An 18828-nucleotide genomic window follows, 5' to 3' on the forward strand; every position below is an offset into this window, starting at 1 on the left:
ATTCCTGCACCAGTGTGGAGGAGAGAGAGAGAGACGCACATCTTCATCTGTATCGCTGCTGAGCCGAGGAGAGCGTCTCACCATCAGGGGCGGTGAGTGACTTCACATCAACTTGCAGGCTCTTATAATTCAACTCAATGTGTATTGCTGTAAAACAGAATGAATTATATATATGTGCATGGAGGCTTTGCATTTCATTGCATTTAAACCATTTAGGTGAAGTTGTAGATGAATTTGCCAAATGCATCCGTTCAGGAGGTGCTTAATGATTGATATGCATGTATATAAAAGCTTGGATAATTCTCAGATGTTTGTCAAATCTTGGACCTGTCGTGGCAGCGGGCTCTATTATTAGACTGTAGAGCATCAACATGGCAAAGCAACACAGATGGCAGAGACGCTCATGCATGTTGTGCAATTAATGACGTGATGTGTTCAGAATTGATCCTGGCTGATCCATGCATCAGTTTGGTGGAGTTTGGTTTGTTGGCGGGAAAATGGGATTTTAAATGTTGTAGTGCAAAAGGTTTCTGGGCGTTATTATACATTTCACATCATTCATGGTGGGGTGTTTGGACTTCTTTTTTTCTTTCTTTTTTCTAGTGCATAGATTGAAATTGGCTTAGCATCGAATGAGACAGCACATCAAATAGTTGTGAACAGCTCATAGGGCTTTTTGAACAACACCCTCAAAAGGCTCATGATGAGTGTGCGTTATGTAATGGGAAGTTGAGTCTTCTTTTCTCTCTGGGCCGTGCTATTGTGTGCGAGACCGGCACTCAAAGGCAATAAATGTTGCTTGACAGACACTTCTACAATGGAAAACAGTTTTTTGTTCTTCAAGAGGAGGAAGTTTCATCTTAAAAATACCCTTTTCCTTTGCATATCAAAGCAGTGCAACATTTTAGTGTCTGATCATAGAAAAGCAAAGTCAGTCTCCAATAATGTGCATTGTTATGGTGCACCGCACGGCCTCGGGCTGAAGAATAGGTCATGATTGCGTCCCATCCAGGTTTCTTATAGTCACAGTCTAAACTCCAGCATTCTTTCAGCTCAGATCTTTCTCTAATCCCTTAACGCTTGACTGGCTTTGTGTATGATTAGTGGCTGGCCGCCTTTGCTTTTTTGAGCTATCAGAACTGAAAATACAGACCATCCAGTTAACATGGCTGTCAAGGCTTAATGGCAGTGTCTACCTACTCGAGTCAGTGCTGAAAATTAAATCTAGGCAATGTTTGAGGCTAAACTGAGCACTACTGCTACTCATTAACCCTGTAAAGCCTGATGTATAAATAATATAGCCTGCAAATGGGGGGGATTCTTCCTCAGTCAGTGGTGTTGTCACAACACAATGATTTTTCATAGATTAAAAACAAACCTTTAATGTTAATAACTAAGTTGGTTGTGTGGATCCACTGTCCATAATTTAATTGAGTTAGTTGCAAGTATCATTTTTTGAGTGTTATTGGGTTACTTGATTAAAACATGTTATTTCAAAATGCATACATCAAATTATGTCGAAGAGTAACCGTTTCAAGTCAGTTTAACATGAAACAATCACATTTGAACCAGACACCTGATACAATGGTGTTGAATCAAAATAAATTGTTAGTTTAAATAAAATGAACAGCATCAAAAAATAATGACTTTTATGGCTCATATATAGATATTGTGAGAATATACTTGAGCTGAAGCTTTATTTAGAGGCCTAAACTGAGCAACAAAATGCATAAAAAAATAAATTCTTACTCAATATTTTCCAATAATATGTCTTAAATAAGAATATAATGTCTTGCATAAGATAATATTTAAATTAGTGCTGTCAAATCGATTAATCGGGGTTAATTGCATCCAAAATAAAAAAATTTTTACATTATGTATGTGTACTGTGTATAATTATGTACATTTGGATACACACACACACACACACACACACACACACACACACACACACATATATATATATATATAAGAAATATTTGCATGTATATACTATTTATATAATTTATATTATATGTATATTTTACATATAAATATAAAAAAAATGTCTTAAATGTATACATGCATGTGTGTGTATTTATATATACATAATAATTATACACAGTACACACACATATATTATGTCAACACAGACTTTTATTTTGGATGTGATTAATCGATTTGGCAGCTTTTATTTAAATGCATACATAACATAATGTAACGCAACACAAGGATGATTGAGAGATTTCAACATGATTTTTCTAATAAATAAATAACGCATGGATAATCAAGTAACCCTAAGTGGCTTCAGTCCAGTAAATGTTCATCTTGAAATACAGCCAACAGTATAAAAGTTATTCTTACATGTACATTATAAAAATCAGTAAAGATTTAACTGCAAAAAGACACGTGAACCTTGAGCTCAAGGGAGACAATTCACATATTTTGTGGAAAAGAAAGGATGTATTGATAATAGATTTTTGCAATAATAATGAAATGTAATTTTTCGCATCTAGCTGTTTTTTCTCAGTGGTAAAATGAAACCATTGTTAATCATCTTTGGATGCCCCCTACACTGTATTAGAGAGTGGGCTATAGTATTAATGAAATACTGAAGAACCAGCTGTTTGCTTGCCTACCGCAGACAGATGGCCGAGGATATCACACACCTGGGTATAACGTTCCTGTGCATTGATTTGAATCTTCAAAACATGTCGGCATAAAGTGGCATTTGCAATGTTTTCCTTCCATACTGTGACCATAAGTCTAACAGTATATTTAACCAGAAGAAAAAATCCATGGCGGAAAGTTGGTTTTGTCAATCAGGAATTGATTGGACTGTGAAAAGTGGATTCTGGTGACGTCAGCCAAAGCAGAGCAAGTTATTGCAGTTTTGAGGAAAACTTATGAGGACATGAAAACATTTGGTAGCCTTTTATTTTACAGTCCTGTTCCCCATGTACATCCTATGTACAGTCACACTTTAGTGTGCAATTCTCACTATTAACCCTGACTTTTGCCTCAATAAACTCCTAATTTACTGCTTATTAATAGTTAGTAAGGTAGTTTAAGTTTTTTAATTGGTGGATTAAGGGATGTAGAATATGGTCATGCAGAATAAGGCATTAATATGTGCTTTATAAGTACTAATAAACAGCCATTGCCATAGTAATATTTATGCTAATAAGCAACTAGTTAATAGTGAGAATTGGACCCTAAACTAAAGTGTTTCCCTATTTACTTATTAACTGGGTAATAACTAGGTTCTAACCCTGAATCTATACCTAACCTTAACCTCTGTAGTTACCTTATATTACCCAGTACTTAGGTAAGTACACTGTAAGGACATATGCATGTACATACTGTAAAATAGTGCAACCAAACATTTACTTATTTGCAATAATGTGCATTAATGGTTTCTGTTTGTCAGGTAGGGGTCAGTGATGTCAGGCATCAGCGGTGAAGCAAGTATTACATTGTGATGAAAGATTGTGCACCACTAAATCATTCACAATAAGACCAGAAACATGTATTAAGAAGGCAGAGTCTATTTTTATTTAATGTTGACTTTAACATTCTCCTTTTACTCTCTAATCAGAGCTTCAGAGGACCCGAAACAGAGCCTTGAGGTACTCCTTTCACTTTGCTGAGGGCTGCGTAGAAAATATCTCCCCCATTGAATACATTCACAGCTCAAAGGCGTGTAAAATAAGGGTAACCCTCTTTGACAGTCCACTGTCAGCTCTGTATCTCCACCGTGCCACACAGCTGTGGATTTATCACTGTTCTGCATCCGTCAACTCAAAGAGAGACATCAAAATGGTGGTAAAGGGATAAACTTGTTGAGTTTCTCAGTAATCTGGTAAGCCGCTTCTTACCAGTGAAGCTCTCAGCGTCTAGAGTTGGTGGATGATCTTGTGTGTGCTGATGCTGATGGTGTGTTAGTGTGCATTCTGTGAGAAGAGTGTGTGTTGCAGGAATATAAGTTAAGTAGGTCAGATACAATGTATCAAGGCTTTTTAAAATTTTATACATGCACTTTCGGTGACAGCATCATGGTGGTGAATTATCAGAAATGTCACATGCAACTCGTCTTGTTGCAAAGAATGCATTAAAGGCTTTTATAAATCAAGTCTTAAAGGGATAGTTCACTAAAAAATGAAAATTAGCCCATGATTTACTCACCCTCAAGCCATCTTGGGTGTGTATAGGACATTCTTCTTTCAGATGAACTCGATCAGAGTTATATTAAAATATGTCCTGGCTCTTCCAAGCTTTATAATGGCAGTGAATGGCAGCCCAGAATTTGAAGCCCAACAAAGTGCATCCATCCATTTATAAAGTGCTCCAAACGGCTCCGGGGGGTTAATAAAGGCCTTCTGATGTGAATTCATGGGTTTTTGTAAGAAAAATATCCATGTTTAACACTTTATAAAGTAAAGGCGGACAGCCTTCCGCATTGAACTTACAAAAAAAGCGTAACTGGCGTTACGATGAGGTTAGACGTAGCGTAGCGTAAGCGTAGCGTAGCGTAAAGCTGCGAGAGGCGTTACACTTTCTTCATAAGTTGAATACGTAAGGTGGTCCGCCAGAAGCTAGATAATTTTACTTTTTTAATGTGTTAAATATGGATAGCGATTGGGTTGTTTTAACCCAGCAATTGGGTTGTTTTAAGCAAACATTTAACCCAATTGCTGGGTTAAAACAACCCAATTGCTGGGTTAGTCCATTTTCAACCCAACTTGGGTTATTTTTAAGCCATTGATTCGCTTCAGAAAGGCTTTATTAACCCCCCGGAGCCGAGGGGAGCACTTTTATAATGGATGGATGCACTTTTTTGGGCTTCAAATTCTGGGCTGCCATTCACTGCCATTCTAAAGCTTGGAAGAGCCAGGACATATTTAAATATAACTCTGATTGTGTTTGTCTGAAAGAAGAATGTCATATACACCCAGGATGGCTTGAGGGTGAATAAATCATGGGGTAATTTTCATTTTTAAGTGAACTAACCCTTTAAGTGACATGATGTATAAAAAATATAGGTAGCCCCGCCCCCTCCTTCTCCGACTCGACGCTCACGCGGGTTGCCAGTTTGAGGGCATGCAACAGGAACGAGCGCAATTGACAATGGAAAGCGAGGAGACTTGCACACACAGTAAGTTGATTAGTTGATTTTTCTGTGTTTTAATGTGCTTCCGTTCATAGAGATTTTATATGGATGCCGAGGCTTTTTAGGTTGGGTAGAATCTGCAATGACCCAGTTTGTTCGCTGGCTTCTATGTCAGCAATAGACTGTGTTTTCCGCCAACTGGCAACCTGTGGTGTCGCAATACTATTGGATAAACTGGCAACGTGCGGTATCACACAGACCAAAACAAAAACAGACATACCGACACGGAACGCACATTTCAAAGCAGAATAACAGCTGTAGCATTGTTTTTCAGAGAACCGAGTATGTGAATTTAGCATGTTTCCTAAATATCTGCAAACGTATGATGGTATTTTTATGCTTTAGTACAGTGAAAAACTTACATACAGCACCTTTAAGTTAGATTGATCTTATCAGCTCTATTTCCTGCAAAAGAGAGTGGTTTTTTTTGGCTTTGTTCAAATTCATTTTTCCAGGTCGTTGGGCCTTTTGCAATGGACATGCACAGACAATCGCTCGCAATTGCACAGGAAGCACTGTAAAATCCCTTAGAGGACCACATTGTATTGTTGAGCTAAAACGCCTCTTTCTTTTTACTTCACGTCAATTTGTGGAGCATTTCCGTGGGCTAGTGACGCTCCTCCTGCTCGGCAGCTGCTGATGAATTCTAAGTGACATGGGTTTTTCCTCTTGGCAGCGCAGCAAGGCAAACCTGGCATCGCTCTGTTCCGGAGTTGCTTGCTAAGCGCGCCTTTTCTATTCCAGTTATGAAAGCTTCCTAACACCTGATTTATTGGTTATGTTCACAGAATCAATGTACATTTTGTAAATAACTTTTTTGGCCATTTTATTGAAAGTACAGACAAATGAGAAATGATGTGGACCACACAGTGGAAAGTCTAGCTGGATTTGAATCCTCATCGCCCACATTAGCAACATGGCATAATTTTTATTTTATTTCTTAAGGTTTTAGTTAATGATACTAACCCTATCCTGTAGCTTAACTAGTCTTCGACTACTAGATGTGTAAACACAAAATTAGCCTTTTAAAAGTTGATGAGCTTCACTATTGTAATATGCACTTGGGTGTAACGTTCCTGCGCATTGATTTGTGGCATAAATACTTAAAAACATGTCGGCATGATTTTTAACAGAAAAATTCAGGGCAAGAGTTGGTTTTGTCAATCAGGAATTGATTGGACTGTGAAAAGTGGATTCTGGTGACGCCAGCCAAAGCAGAGCAAGTTATTGCAGTTTTGAGGAAAGCTTATGAGGACATGCAAACCTTTATTTTGTTTGCAATGTGCATTAATGAATCATTCACAATACCACCAGGAACATGCATATTTTATCCGTCAGGAATTGTTTGGATGGTGAAATGTAGTTTCTGTATGTCAGGAAAGGGGTCAGTGATGTCAGGCATCAGCGCCGAAGCAAGTATTACATTGTGATGAAAAATTGTGCACCACTAAGTCATTCACAATAAGACCAGAAACATGTATTAAGAAGGCACAGAGTCTATTTTTATTTAATGTTGACTTTAACATTCTCCTTTTACTCTCTAATCAGAGCTTCAGAGGACCCGAAACAGAGCCTTGAGGTACTCCTTTCACTTTGCTGAGGGCTGCGTTGAAAAGATCTCCCCCCATTGAATACATCACAGCTCAAAGGTGAAAGTCAAGCTGGATTTGAATCCTCATTACCCACATTAGCAACATGGTTTTAGTTTAGTTTTGTCATTAGTTTTAGTTAATGACAATAAACCTGTCCTCTAGAATAACTAGTAGAGCCCCTAGGGCCAGTTGTTCAAATGTAATCTGATCGTAAAATTGGTTGTTCAAAAGAAATACAATTCTGAAATCAGATTAGATCACAAAATTCAATCTTGGTTTTGATCTGGATCAAATCATCAGTTTGTGCTGTTCAAAACTTTTTAGTAAGATTGGGATACCTTTGACCCCCCCCCCCCCCACGCATTATTATTTTTTTGCTCTTGTAGATGTTTTTAGGTTATATTTAGCCATTTGGTAACCTAGAGTAAAGTAAAAAATGTATTTATTGGTGCCATAAAATAATCACCAAACAGTTTTAAATATCATACAAAAATATTATATTTAATTTAAAGTGGGGTTTTTTATCACTGTTTGTAAACTACATTGGCACAATAAGAGATGAACCATTCAAAGGTTCTTTGTGAGTGAACGCAAAAGCATTGAAATGTTTTTCATATTTTTTCCATCACCATGTCCCTTTAGGGGCTCCGTAGAGCATTAGTAATCCAGATTTGAAAAAGTGTGTATCTGGATCAGGGTGATTCAATCCAATTTTGCTTTGAAAAAATGGCACAAAAGTAAGATGGATTACCTGATCCTGGATAGCTGATCATGATCATGATCATTCTGATCCAGATTAAACTTTTTGAACAACTGGCCCCTAGTCTACGACTACTAGATGTGTAAAGTGCACACCAACACAACACAAAATGAGCCTTTTAAATGTGCACAAGTTGATGAGCTTCATTATTGTAATATTCACTTGGCATAATGTGCTAATCATTAGTCCATGGCTCTAACTACTATACAGGTTTTGCATAATCGAGCATTAGCACATGTCCTAAAGGGTAGAATAGTCTATAAGTGCATTGTTCAAGTTTCAGTACACTCACAAAGGGTGATATAAACTAGCATATCCCAACTGCTTGCATCATTGCAAAATGTGAGATATATTATCACTCGGCTGTAATCTGCTAAATGTGATTTAAAAGACATGAATCATTAACATCATGATTTTCGGTAAAGCTGTGTTGTCGTGTGAAAAGCGCTACATAAATAATACTCAACTCTAAGCAAAAAAGGCTGTGTAAAGATAATTTCAAATTCAAAATGGTTTATTTGCATGTTTTACGGGGACAAAAAAAGCATGAGGGTGAGCAAATATGATTGATGATGTCTTTCCGCGACCCATTGTTGCCACATGCAATATGAAGCGCAATGTATCCAAATTACATGATGCAAATGTCAGAACATCAGCACTAATTATTTTTTTATATGATTATAGACATCCTTGTGTGTTTAAACCAGCCCGTCTCTCCGGTTACCACCCACTCGATGCCCCAATTAATCCAAGCATCATTATCCCACATCTGGTTAACCTGCATTCTTGAAGTGAGATTACTTACCTTGTTGTGTTTTAATAGGCCAACTGTATTCTGGCCAGGACTGGTTTGGAAAAAGGGCTTGTGCACGAATGGATCAGGTGTTTTTGCTAGAGGCGGCCGGTGGTTAGGGGGTCTACAAGCCCCAAGGCGCATATAAATCACAGCACAAGAGCTCACTAGAGTGTATTATAGGCAATAATATCAGCCACGCTGGAGCAGCTGAGGATATAGATTGTGGATGTGTGCAGGGATGTTGGAAACCGCAGGCAGGTGTGGAAAAGAAGTGCCGTTTGCCAAATCCAGGCGTGCTGACATCGCTGATCAAACCGACTCGGTATCAAGTGCCAAATGTCTAATCTGGTTCCAGAGAGCAATGATGTGGCATTTAGGTTTTAATATGTGAATTCAGATGGCCAATGACGGTCTGTTGGCCTCCATCTTGGTTACAAATAACTGGTTCTTTGCAGAAACTTGCTGTCATCAATGAACCCTCTTCTTGTGCTATATGGTTCTCTGAAGATTATAAATGCGCTAGATGTTTCATTATAGGTTCTTCAGATCTATTTTGGTTCCTTAACCCTGGAAAGCATGAAATATGAAATTATAGAAAAATTTATTTTAAAGAATTGAACAGTTTATTACAGAAGCCCTGAACTGCAAAGTAAAACAAAAATCTAGAATTTCAAGATTGAAGTCGAAATATTTTGAGAATAAAATCAAACTATTTTGAGTCGAATATAAAGATTTCTATGGGTCAATGTGGATAAATCTAGATTTAAATTCTGAGAGACCAGCGCGTGACTTGACGGATTTGGATTATTCCTAGTTCCGTCAATGAGGCTGTGTTTGTAATTTTGACTTTAATCTCAAAATATCTTGACTTTAATCTCAAAATATATAAACATTTTTTTTTTTTTTACAGATTTATTTTTTTTTACTTTGCGGTTCAGGGCTTCCGTAGTTTATTGAGCCTTTAGACAAAATATAAATAAAAAAAAGAGTTTTTTGTTTTGTATCATATTTGATAAATCAGGCTTTTATGACTCATAGTGATTAGTGAGAATATGGATGAAAAACAGCTCCGTTTTATTCAGAGATTGAGCAAAAAAAAAAGTAATTTAGTGCATATGCTGATGTTTATATGGCCAAAAAAGTAAGACGAAATTCTGATAGGTTGTGATATAAATCAATGAGATCTTTATAATCGCATTGCAGACTACATGCATAACATACATATAAATATCAGTCGTTACTCTTTATCTGCCAATAATGTCTTAGTAAGATGATATTTAAATGCTTAGTTTCATGATCAAAGCTCTGTAGTTTTAAAACATAACGCAATGCAATACGATGATGATTGAGAAATAAACCTTCCTCAAGCTGCTCCAGCTCAGTAAGTGTTCATCTTGAAATATGAATAATAAAAGTCATTCTTATGTTTACTTTATAAAAATCAGTAACGATTTCACAGTAAAAAGACTTGAAACCACAACCTGAAGTGAGATGAATATAAAATTAAACTAAAAGGCTTTTACTTGCTTAAAAAAGTACAAAGTCAAACAGACGACAGGTGTGTAGTAGATTGTGCGACTGCAAAAGTTTTGATCATGTTGATCATTTTAGAGGTCTTGTATATTTGTGCATCAAATATGATACAGTATGCTTTTTAGGGTTAAGCCACCAAAATTTTACTTATAAATTCACTTTTTTGGCATCATATTAGAACTTATGAGTGGAGAGTATTTCAAGAGGGCATAACACACACGGTTTCTGCCAGTCTCATGTTAATCTTGAGTACCTATAGAGTAGTAATGTATCCGTCATATCTCTGAAGAGTCTTTAGTTTGATCATATTTATAAAAGACAGCCGAACTCGTTGAGGTGTGCAGTGGGGGGAGCTAAAGAGTCACAAGCGCACACACACACACACACACACACACACACACACACACACACACACACACACACACACACACACACACACACACACACACACACACACACTACATCATGGCATTGTCCCTGGATAACTCTCAATTCACTATACGTTCGTGTTGTTCACATTATATGCACACACATTTGATGCAGTTTCACTCACCGCCTGAGGTTTCCACTCATGACCGGGAACAAACACACACTTGCAGAACTCCGGAAACACAAACTGCATCCACTGTTTCCTTAACACTGGGTTATTTACGAAGCTGAACAAGGTTATCTTTCCCTCACAACCAGAAACACACTTCTTTAGTGACATTGTTGATTTCGTGGTCTAAAAACAAAATGACAGTGCAGCCGACGGCTTGTCACTCGAACAAAATTTGTTGATGGACACGCTCTCGCTCTGGTAGAAATGTCCAAACACACAATTACGCCCTTTATGACGTCATACAGGGCCATACTCAGAAAAAAAAGTCAGAAACTTGTTTGAATCCTGAAGGAGTGTTTTGGCACAGAAATACTCCACCATAAGTCCAACAATTTTTTTCGAAATTTTAGCCATGTTTAGCATGAAAATCCAACTTTTTTAAGTCAAGTCAAGTCAACTTTATTTGTATAGCGCTTTTAACAATGCAGATTGTTTCAAAGCAGCTTCACAGTGTTAGACAGGAAAATAATGCAACATAATTTTATTCAGCCGTACAGCCATTCTGGAGAAAACGGTGATGTCATCAGCTCATTTCAATTATCATACAGTGACAATGTGGGTATTAGATCAGTAATTAGATCAGTAATTTAGTTTATATGGTTAATTTAGTTTATTAATTAGATTTATTTGGATATTTAGTTGAAAAATGTAGTGTCCCCAACTGAGCAAGCCAAGCCAAAGACGATAGTGGCAAGGAAACCAAAACCTCATCAGGTGACCTAATGGAGAAAAATAAACCTTGGGAGAACATCGTAAACAACTCAAAATGCATGAAATAGCATTAGACACCGCCTTTAAGATTGTTTTGTAGAAGGTTTAGTGTGTTTGTATCAAGATTTCCGCAGCTGTGCTCGCTTTTTACGACGCTGTCTAGATTTCATGGCTCAGTGATACTGAATTTGATTTAGCCATTAATACAATAATGCAATCAATGCCCTGAACGTCCCAGCATAGAAAATGACATTTAGGGCATATTGATGCACTGCCCCCAACAACTGACCCTACCAGAAAGACATGGACCGGCTCCTAATCTATTACAGTCTCTGACAAATGGGTTTTCAGTCGTTGCTCTTGAATGCGCATAAGTGTTGCTTAATAAAAGCTGTAACACCAAATAAATGGAGAATACTTTGGTGTGTAAGCTGAAAAAATCAAACAAGAAGCTTGCGCACATAATTGTAGAAGATATCCTACAAATTGCTTTAGTTTAGAGGCCAAAAAAGTGCTCCGTGCCAGGACAAAACGCGTTGCTTGTAATAAATCTTGTTAAGCTGTAGAGCGAAACGTCTCCCGGTTCCTTCCTTTTCTTTGTTTATCGTCCCATAAATGTGTCTCCATCTGCATTGGATGTTATTTGTATGTAGCTTAGTTGCAGGCGTTTACATTTAAGTGCAAGGCTGATGTTTTTGTCAGCGTCAGCATTTCGTATTAATCTCGGCAGGGTTTTCAGCACAGCTAATGCAAACACGTTTGATTTTTTGTTGATGGTTTCGGTGCAGCCTTTGAAGATCCAGCAGCAGGCCCTTAGAGACGGCAGGAATGCGTGTTCGTATGTGATGGACGCGCCTTCTATGGAAACGGCTGATGAGATGAATAGTGACAGTGCTGGTGAGAGTGTGATGTAATTTCTGATCATCACTCTCCATCCATTTCCTCTTTATTCAGTCTCCGTGTCCTCCTCCTCTTCATTTCACCCCCAGATGGCAATCAGTCATGTCCTCCGTCACCTCGACATTTTCAATCAGCGGTTCAAGCATCTCTGTGGGGACGAAATAGAATTTGCCCAACATGCCGGAAAGAGCGGTGCATTGACTCATTAATGATATGACATGCTGTAATGTCAAAAGGCACCGAGCAGATTTCACTTTCACTGGAGATAAAGCACAAAACAGCTGTTGTAATTGCTCTACCTTTAAAAATGTATTTCCCGACCGATGCGTCTCTGTATGCGCAGCACAGCGCTCCTCTGAAATCCCCTCTGTTGTTGATTATGATTGGGTAATAATACGGACAGATGGGAGGTTTCGGCTGTGTATTTAAGCATTCGGCGCTGCAGATGTGTTTGACTATTGTGCTCGTGTGTTTTAGGACGGGCTGCGAGATGTACGGCAGGCAGATGGAGTCCACCGTTGGAACCGAGGAGCTGACGGACGAGGAGAAGGAAATGATCAACAACGTCCTGGCGAGAGCCAAGAAGATGGAGGCCATGGAGCAAGAGAGGATTGGGTGAGACATTGACTTGTTCTTTTCCCGATTGAGATCTCTTGAACTTGTCAGTTGTCTCTCCTAGACACCAATGGGACTTTTTTTTTAAAGATAGACCCAGAAAAAACTTGAAAGAAGTAAATACATTTATTCAGCAAGGAAGCATTAAAGGGTTAGTTCACTCAAAAATGAAAATTCTGTCATTAATTACTCACCCTCATGTTGTTCGACACCCGTAAGACCTCCGTTCATTTTCGGAACACAAATGAAGATATTTTTGTTGAAAGCTGATGGCTGAGAAAGGCTTCAGATAGGCCTCCATTGGCATTCAGTACATTTACACTCCCAAGACCCATAAAAGGCACTTAAAACGTCGTTATTAATTTTACAATGCGACGACAATAGTTTTTGTGCGCAAAAAAAAACAAAATAACACCTTTATCCAACTTGTTCTTGTCTTCCGTGTGTGCCTCCACGACGCATGCGCGAGAATATGACGCAGATCCGGCGTTCGGACACATGACCCAGAAGCGATTTGTTTACAAGCAGAGGAAGACGCGCGTGTCTAAGCTATTGAATTCTACATTGATCGTGCTTTAGTTATCGGCGTAGTGCTCAAAATGGGACTAAAGTGTGCATTTCATGGATTCCCGAACGCCGGCGCTACGTCATATTCTCGCGCATACGTCGTGGAGGCACACAAGGAAGACAAGAAGAGGTTGAATAAAGTCGTTATTTTGATTTTTTTTTTTTGCGCACAAAACTATTGTCGTCGCTTCGTAAAACTATTGTAGAGCCACTGTGGTGAGATGGACTTTGTAACGACATTTTAAGTGCCTTTTATGGGTCTTGGGAGTGTAAATGTACTGAATGCCAATGGAGGCCTATCTGAAGCCTTTCTCAGCATCAGCTTTCAACTAAAATATCTTCATTTGTGTTCCGAAGATGAACGGAGGTCTTACGAGTGTCGAACGACATGAGGGTGAGTAATTAATGACAGAATTTTCATTTTTGGGTGAACTAACCCTTTAAATTTATCAAAAGTAACAATTTCAAATAAAATCATATTCATCAAAGAATCTCAATGTATCACAGTTTCCCCAAAAATATGAAGTAGTAATTATTTTCAACATTGATGATAATCAGAAATGTTTCTTGAGCAGCTAATCCTCATATCAGAATGATTTCCAAAGGATCATGTGACACTGAAGACTGGAGTAATGATGCTGAAAATTCAGCTTTGATCACAGGAAAATAATTACATTTTAAAATATATTCACATAGAAAACAGTTCATTTAAATTGAAATAATATTTCACAATTTTACAGTATTTTTGACCAAATAAATGCAGCCTTAATTAGTAGAAGAGACTTTTTTCAAAAAACATTCAAAAAATCAGGTTATTCCCTATTGTTATGCAAGGTGTGTTGTTAAATAATAATAATTTTTTACTGTACAACTTCTACTTCGACTGCATGAGATGAGAACACATTTTTAAAAGGCCGTAACCATGTCTTAAACATTGGGGGGGACCCATTTATTTTTATTTTTATAAAGCATAAAGAAACAGAACAGTGAGTGAAATTCTAGGTCTAATTCTAGTTGGGAAATAATCATTGTGGGACTATTTGCCAATAATATTAGCATTAATTTGCGTCAACTATATCTCTTATTAGATCCGCTGTTAACAGGTGAATTTCCTGGTGGTCGAATTTTTGTAAACCGTGTCGAAGGTGAAAAAATGAAAATTCTGTCATTAATTACTTACCCTCATGTCGTTCGACACCCGTAAGACCTCCGTTCATCTTCGGAACACAAATTAAGATATTTTAGTTGAAATCCGATGGCTCAGAAAGGCCTCCATTGGCAGCAATGACATTTCCTCTCTCAAGATCCATAAAAGGTACTAAAGATATTGTTAAAAAGTTTTTAGTTTTAACGACTTTATTCAACAAGTTCTTGTCTTCCATCTGGGCCTCTGACGTGAACTCATGAAGCACCACGACGCATACACGAGAATATAACCCTAGAGTCGGCTTTGATAAGGCTCTTTTACGTGCACTTAGGGTGCTTTCACACTTGGTTCGATTGCCTGGACCGAACCCGAGTTCGATTGCTCCCCCTGCCCCCTCTAGACTGTGTTCATATTATATTATTTGGATCCGAGCCGGGGTGCGTTTGCGTCATCAAAGCAGCAGCTGTAGCTTTACCCGGTTGCTTAGTAACGACAGCGAGCGTGAAGGCGGTAAAATGCATAGCGTTGCTCGCCTCACTTTTATATTTTGGTTTTTTAACCGTTGGTTTTGTTTCTAAAGCTTCAATACGTAATGGCACTTGCGTCTATATGCCGCAAATGTACTGCAATGCTCTACAGAATGCTGAAGACGTGAGAAAATGAGGTTTACAGCTCTCTGCTTGCAGTATGTCAGTCACGCTCGTTAGGAAAATTTGTGAAACACACACAAACACACATTTTTATCAAATCATACGTCATTAATAGCGGTTCACTTCCGCGATTTATTACGATTGCGTTCACATCAGCAGCGAACCGTACCGGAGTTCACATGAACCGTACCCCAGACCACCCTTTTTAAGCGGACTCTGGTACAGTTCGCGGGTGCGCACCCGAGTTCGGAAGACCGTGTTCACATCATCCAAACGTACCGAACTCTGACGTCAATCGAACCCGGGTGCGCACCAAAACTGCTAGTGTGAAAGCACCCTTATTCGTTTCTCACGGCTCGGGCATCCAGGAAATGCACACTTTAGAACCATTTTGAGCACGACGCCAAGACCTAAAGCACAATCAATTTAGAATTCAATGTATACATATCTATGAGAATGCCAGCTTTTAGTCATATTCTCGTCGTGCGTCGTGGTGCTTCGTGAGTTCACGAGGCCCAGACGGAAGACAAGAACTTGTTGAATAAAGTCGTTATTTTGATTTTTTTAGTTTTGCACACAAAAACTATTCTCGCCGCTTCATAAAATTATTGTAGAAACACTGTAGTGAGATGGACTTTGTAACAACGTCTTTAGTACCTTTTATGGGTCTTGAGAGGAAATATCATTGCTGCCAATGGAGGCCTTTCTGAGCCATCGGATTTCAACAATCTTCAACAAACGGATTATCTTAATTTGTGTTCCGAAGATGAACAAAGGTTTCACGGGTGTCGAACGATGGTGAGTAATTAATGACAGAAATTGACGTGCTTGTCTTTGTGAAGACAATGAACACGCCAAAAGAGAACATAAAACCTGCCTACTTTGATTTGATTGGCCATCTCAATCATTTTGACATTGATGAGCGCCGTGAGGCAGACCAGACTAAAAATTTTACTTTTAAACCTTTTTGTCATCCTAACATACAGAGCGCTGCGTAATGAAGTACAGTGTAAGAATTTCAAATATTAGGGGGGACAATTTGGCCATTTCTAATTATTGGGGTATCCCTCAATGTCTGTGGTGGTAACGGCCCTGCATTTGTATAATTTCTTGGGACAAGAAAGAGCCAGAGTTTGTGATTTATAAGTAGGTTTTCCTGTTGCATATCACACATGCACACTTCAATAAGCCCCCAAAACGTAGGTTAATGTGTTTACATTTGATTCTATTTTTTATTTATCTCAAGAAATATCAGTAACAACTGAGGCAACGTTGATATTTTAGGTGAAGTAAATCATAATGGAGAACTCCATTAAGTCTCTTGAGATATGAACAATGTCTGTGCAATAAAATGTTCCTCTGCCTAAAACTATTATCCCAAATGTCTGTTCCAGAAAGCCGTACAATTAAATGGAGACAAATAGACTTTGCTGAAGCTTCTTGCTTGTTTGAATTTATTTTATGGTATCAGCATGGTTCTAGTTTATATCAACATTTGTGACATATGTTTCCAATTTTTTTCCTCATATGGCATTTTAGAAGAAACATCTGTAACAGTAGCAAACGTTGGGGTTTAAAAGACATTTGATATTCATAAATTTGATCGATTTAAAGAACAAAATTTGAGCTTAATAATGACACTATTGTCTTCTGTAGAGCTGCTCTACAGCTGAAATTAAATTTGGTTCATAATTTGAATAATTTTATAACATTAACAACACTGTGAAGCTGCTTTGAACCCAACCATCTATATTGTATAAAGCACTAAATAAATGTGACTTTTCTTGATACTTAAAAGGGCAATGTGTATTTTCTTTCCTTGACAACAGAACAAACGCAATTGACTTTTAAAAAGGTTTTTTTCCCTAAACATTCACTCTTCCACTGGTTGACCAAACAGGTGTTCATCAGAACCTCAGGGTCAGTTCCCTCCTATGAATGCTTGAATCACATTAGCGCACACAGAACTGGACTGGACAAAAGCAATATTGACCAACACCTGAGCCCCTGTGACAGAGGGACATTGGCTCATAGTTTCCTCTTATTCTGCAGGGCAATTCAGCCCAAGCACATCTGTCCAAGTGATTGAGAAGACGAGTGTGTTTAAGCTTTTTTTTTTTTTTTACAAGCCAAGAGTCAGCCGAGGAATGTGCTGAAAGAAATTAATAGTGCTAACTAAACAAGAACGGCACTGCCTTCTTTCTCACTCTCTCTCTCAGCACTTTACTTGCAAAAGCCTTCACTCACGGTTCTTTACATCAATGCATTTGTATTTAACTACTTGGAGGAGAGTGTGCTGACGTTATACTTTGTCGTTTTTCATCCCGCAGGCGTCTGGTAAATCGCCTGGACAGCATGAAGCGGACGGCCTGCGGTGACGGCTACTCCCGATGCTTACTCTGCGGCCAGCAGTTCGGCCTCACGGGCGTCAGCGCGGTCGTGTGTGCCGAGTGTAAAAAGGTAGATGTAAGCCGTGTCTCAATTCAGAGGCTGCATCCTTCGAAGGACGCAGGCTTCAAAGGTTGTTAAATGGGACGGTCTAGCCTAAAGCCGAAATTATACTTCGTTTTTTTTACACGTATGCAAGCGTATGCACAGTCGAACGCACAGCCTTGCAAAAGTATACTAATTTTGACTCCAACGCGTACATGGACGTTTGATGCATGCACAGTTTTGAGCAATCTCCTGCCACGACCCATGTAAATACTGCAAAAAAATTAAATGTGCATGTGCAATCTTACAAAAATACGGCGTGTGCGTTCAGTACGCGTGTACTCTTCTGATGACGAAATTCTCACTGTACACTGACCCTCGTGTATGCATAAAGAGAACTATACTTTGGCCTTAAAGGTGCAGTGTGTAAATTTTAGCGCCATCTAGTGGTGAGGTTGCGAATTTCCCTCCATTTCAAAGCACATATACCCCTTTTCCACCAGAATGCACCGGGTGCTAGTTCAGAGCCAGTGCTAGTCCCAGTTCATAGTTGGTTCGACTGAGGAGCCTTCTAATGCTGCGTTCACACCAAACGCGAATAGAGCGTCTGGCGCAAGTGATTTCAATGTTAAGTCAATGGAAAGGTTCGTGCAAATGACGCGAATCGGACGTGAATTGAGCGTCTTACGTGATACACGCGTTACACGCGAGTGGTGCTTTTGTGCCTTCACACGTTTGAAGCGAATTCGCGTCTGACGCCCGAGTTGAAAAATTTGAACTTTGGCGTCAATTCGCGCCGCGTTAACCAATCAGGAGCCTACTTGCTGCAGTCACGTGGTAAAGTGACGTGATGAGAAACCCTGCATAAATTAAAAATACTACTATTGTGTCACAAAATGTAGTTTTAAGACTTTTTCAGGTGAGAATGTAGTTGTTTAAAGCTCAAATCTGTGGTTTATTTATAAAGAGAGCGCCTATTTACAAATTTTGTTGTGAGATCCAGGCGATCACCGGGCAATCACCGCTCAAAACCCCAGTGAGAGCAGCCTTTCCTCGGCTAGTCCTTCTGGCGTCTGCCGCTGGCTCTGATGTCCTGTAGTTGTGCATTTTGTGTAGATCTAACGGGCGATCTTTGGTGTCATGAATCTATAGTTTGTTGTCTGCCAAATCGTTTTGACTGAGGGCAAAGAGAAGTTTCCTAACTTTATATTTTAAGGATATTTAAATATACATGCAGTGATGATAATGTAGGCTTTGCCTGGACCACATTTGTGTGGCTATTAATGTTTAATATATATTTTTTAATGAAAATGAAAAGAGGCAGAGTGGTGTTTTATGACATATTTCTCCTGGAGCGCCTTGAACGCGCGTCAA

General features: G+C 38.8%; 1 protein-coding gene across 4 annotated transcripts in view; it reads left to right on the top strand.

Moving 5' to 3' along the window:
• The window catches only part of rph3aa (rabphilin 3A homolog (mouse), a), a 36003-nt gene continuing 17175 nt past the window's right edge, over positions 1 to 18828 (top strand). Inside the window, exons 1-4 of one of the 4 annotated variants that reach the window (XM_079804924.1) lie at positions 1 to 92; positions 6698 to 6798; positions 12520 to 12657; positions 17352 to 17481. In XM_079804924.1, the coding sequence (XP_079661050.1) occupies positions 12533 to 12657; positions 17352 to 17481 (255 nt within the window). In that variant the 5' untranslated portion in view covers positions 1 to 92; positions 6698 to 6798; positions 12520 to 12532. The remainder of the gene's footprint in view (positions 93 to 6697; positions 6799 to 12519; positions 12658 to 17351; positions 17482 to 18828) is intronic. The other 3 variants (XM_079804923.1, XM_079804925.1, XM_079804922.1) reach the window with 3 other exon arrangements.

This window comes from Gobio gobio (assembly GCF_949357685.1).
Source record: "Gobio gobio genome assembly, chromosome: 22".
NCBI classification, from domain to species: domain Eukaryota; kingdom Metazoa; phylum Chordata; class Actinopteri; order Cypriniformes; family Gobionidae; genus Gobio; species Gobio gobio.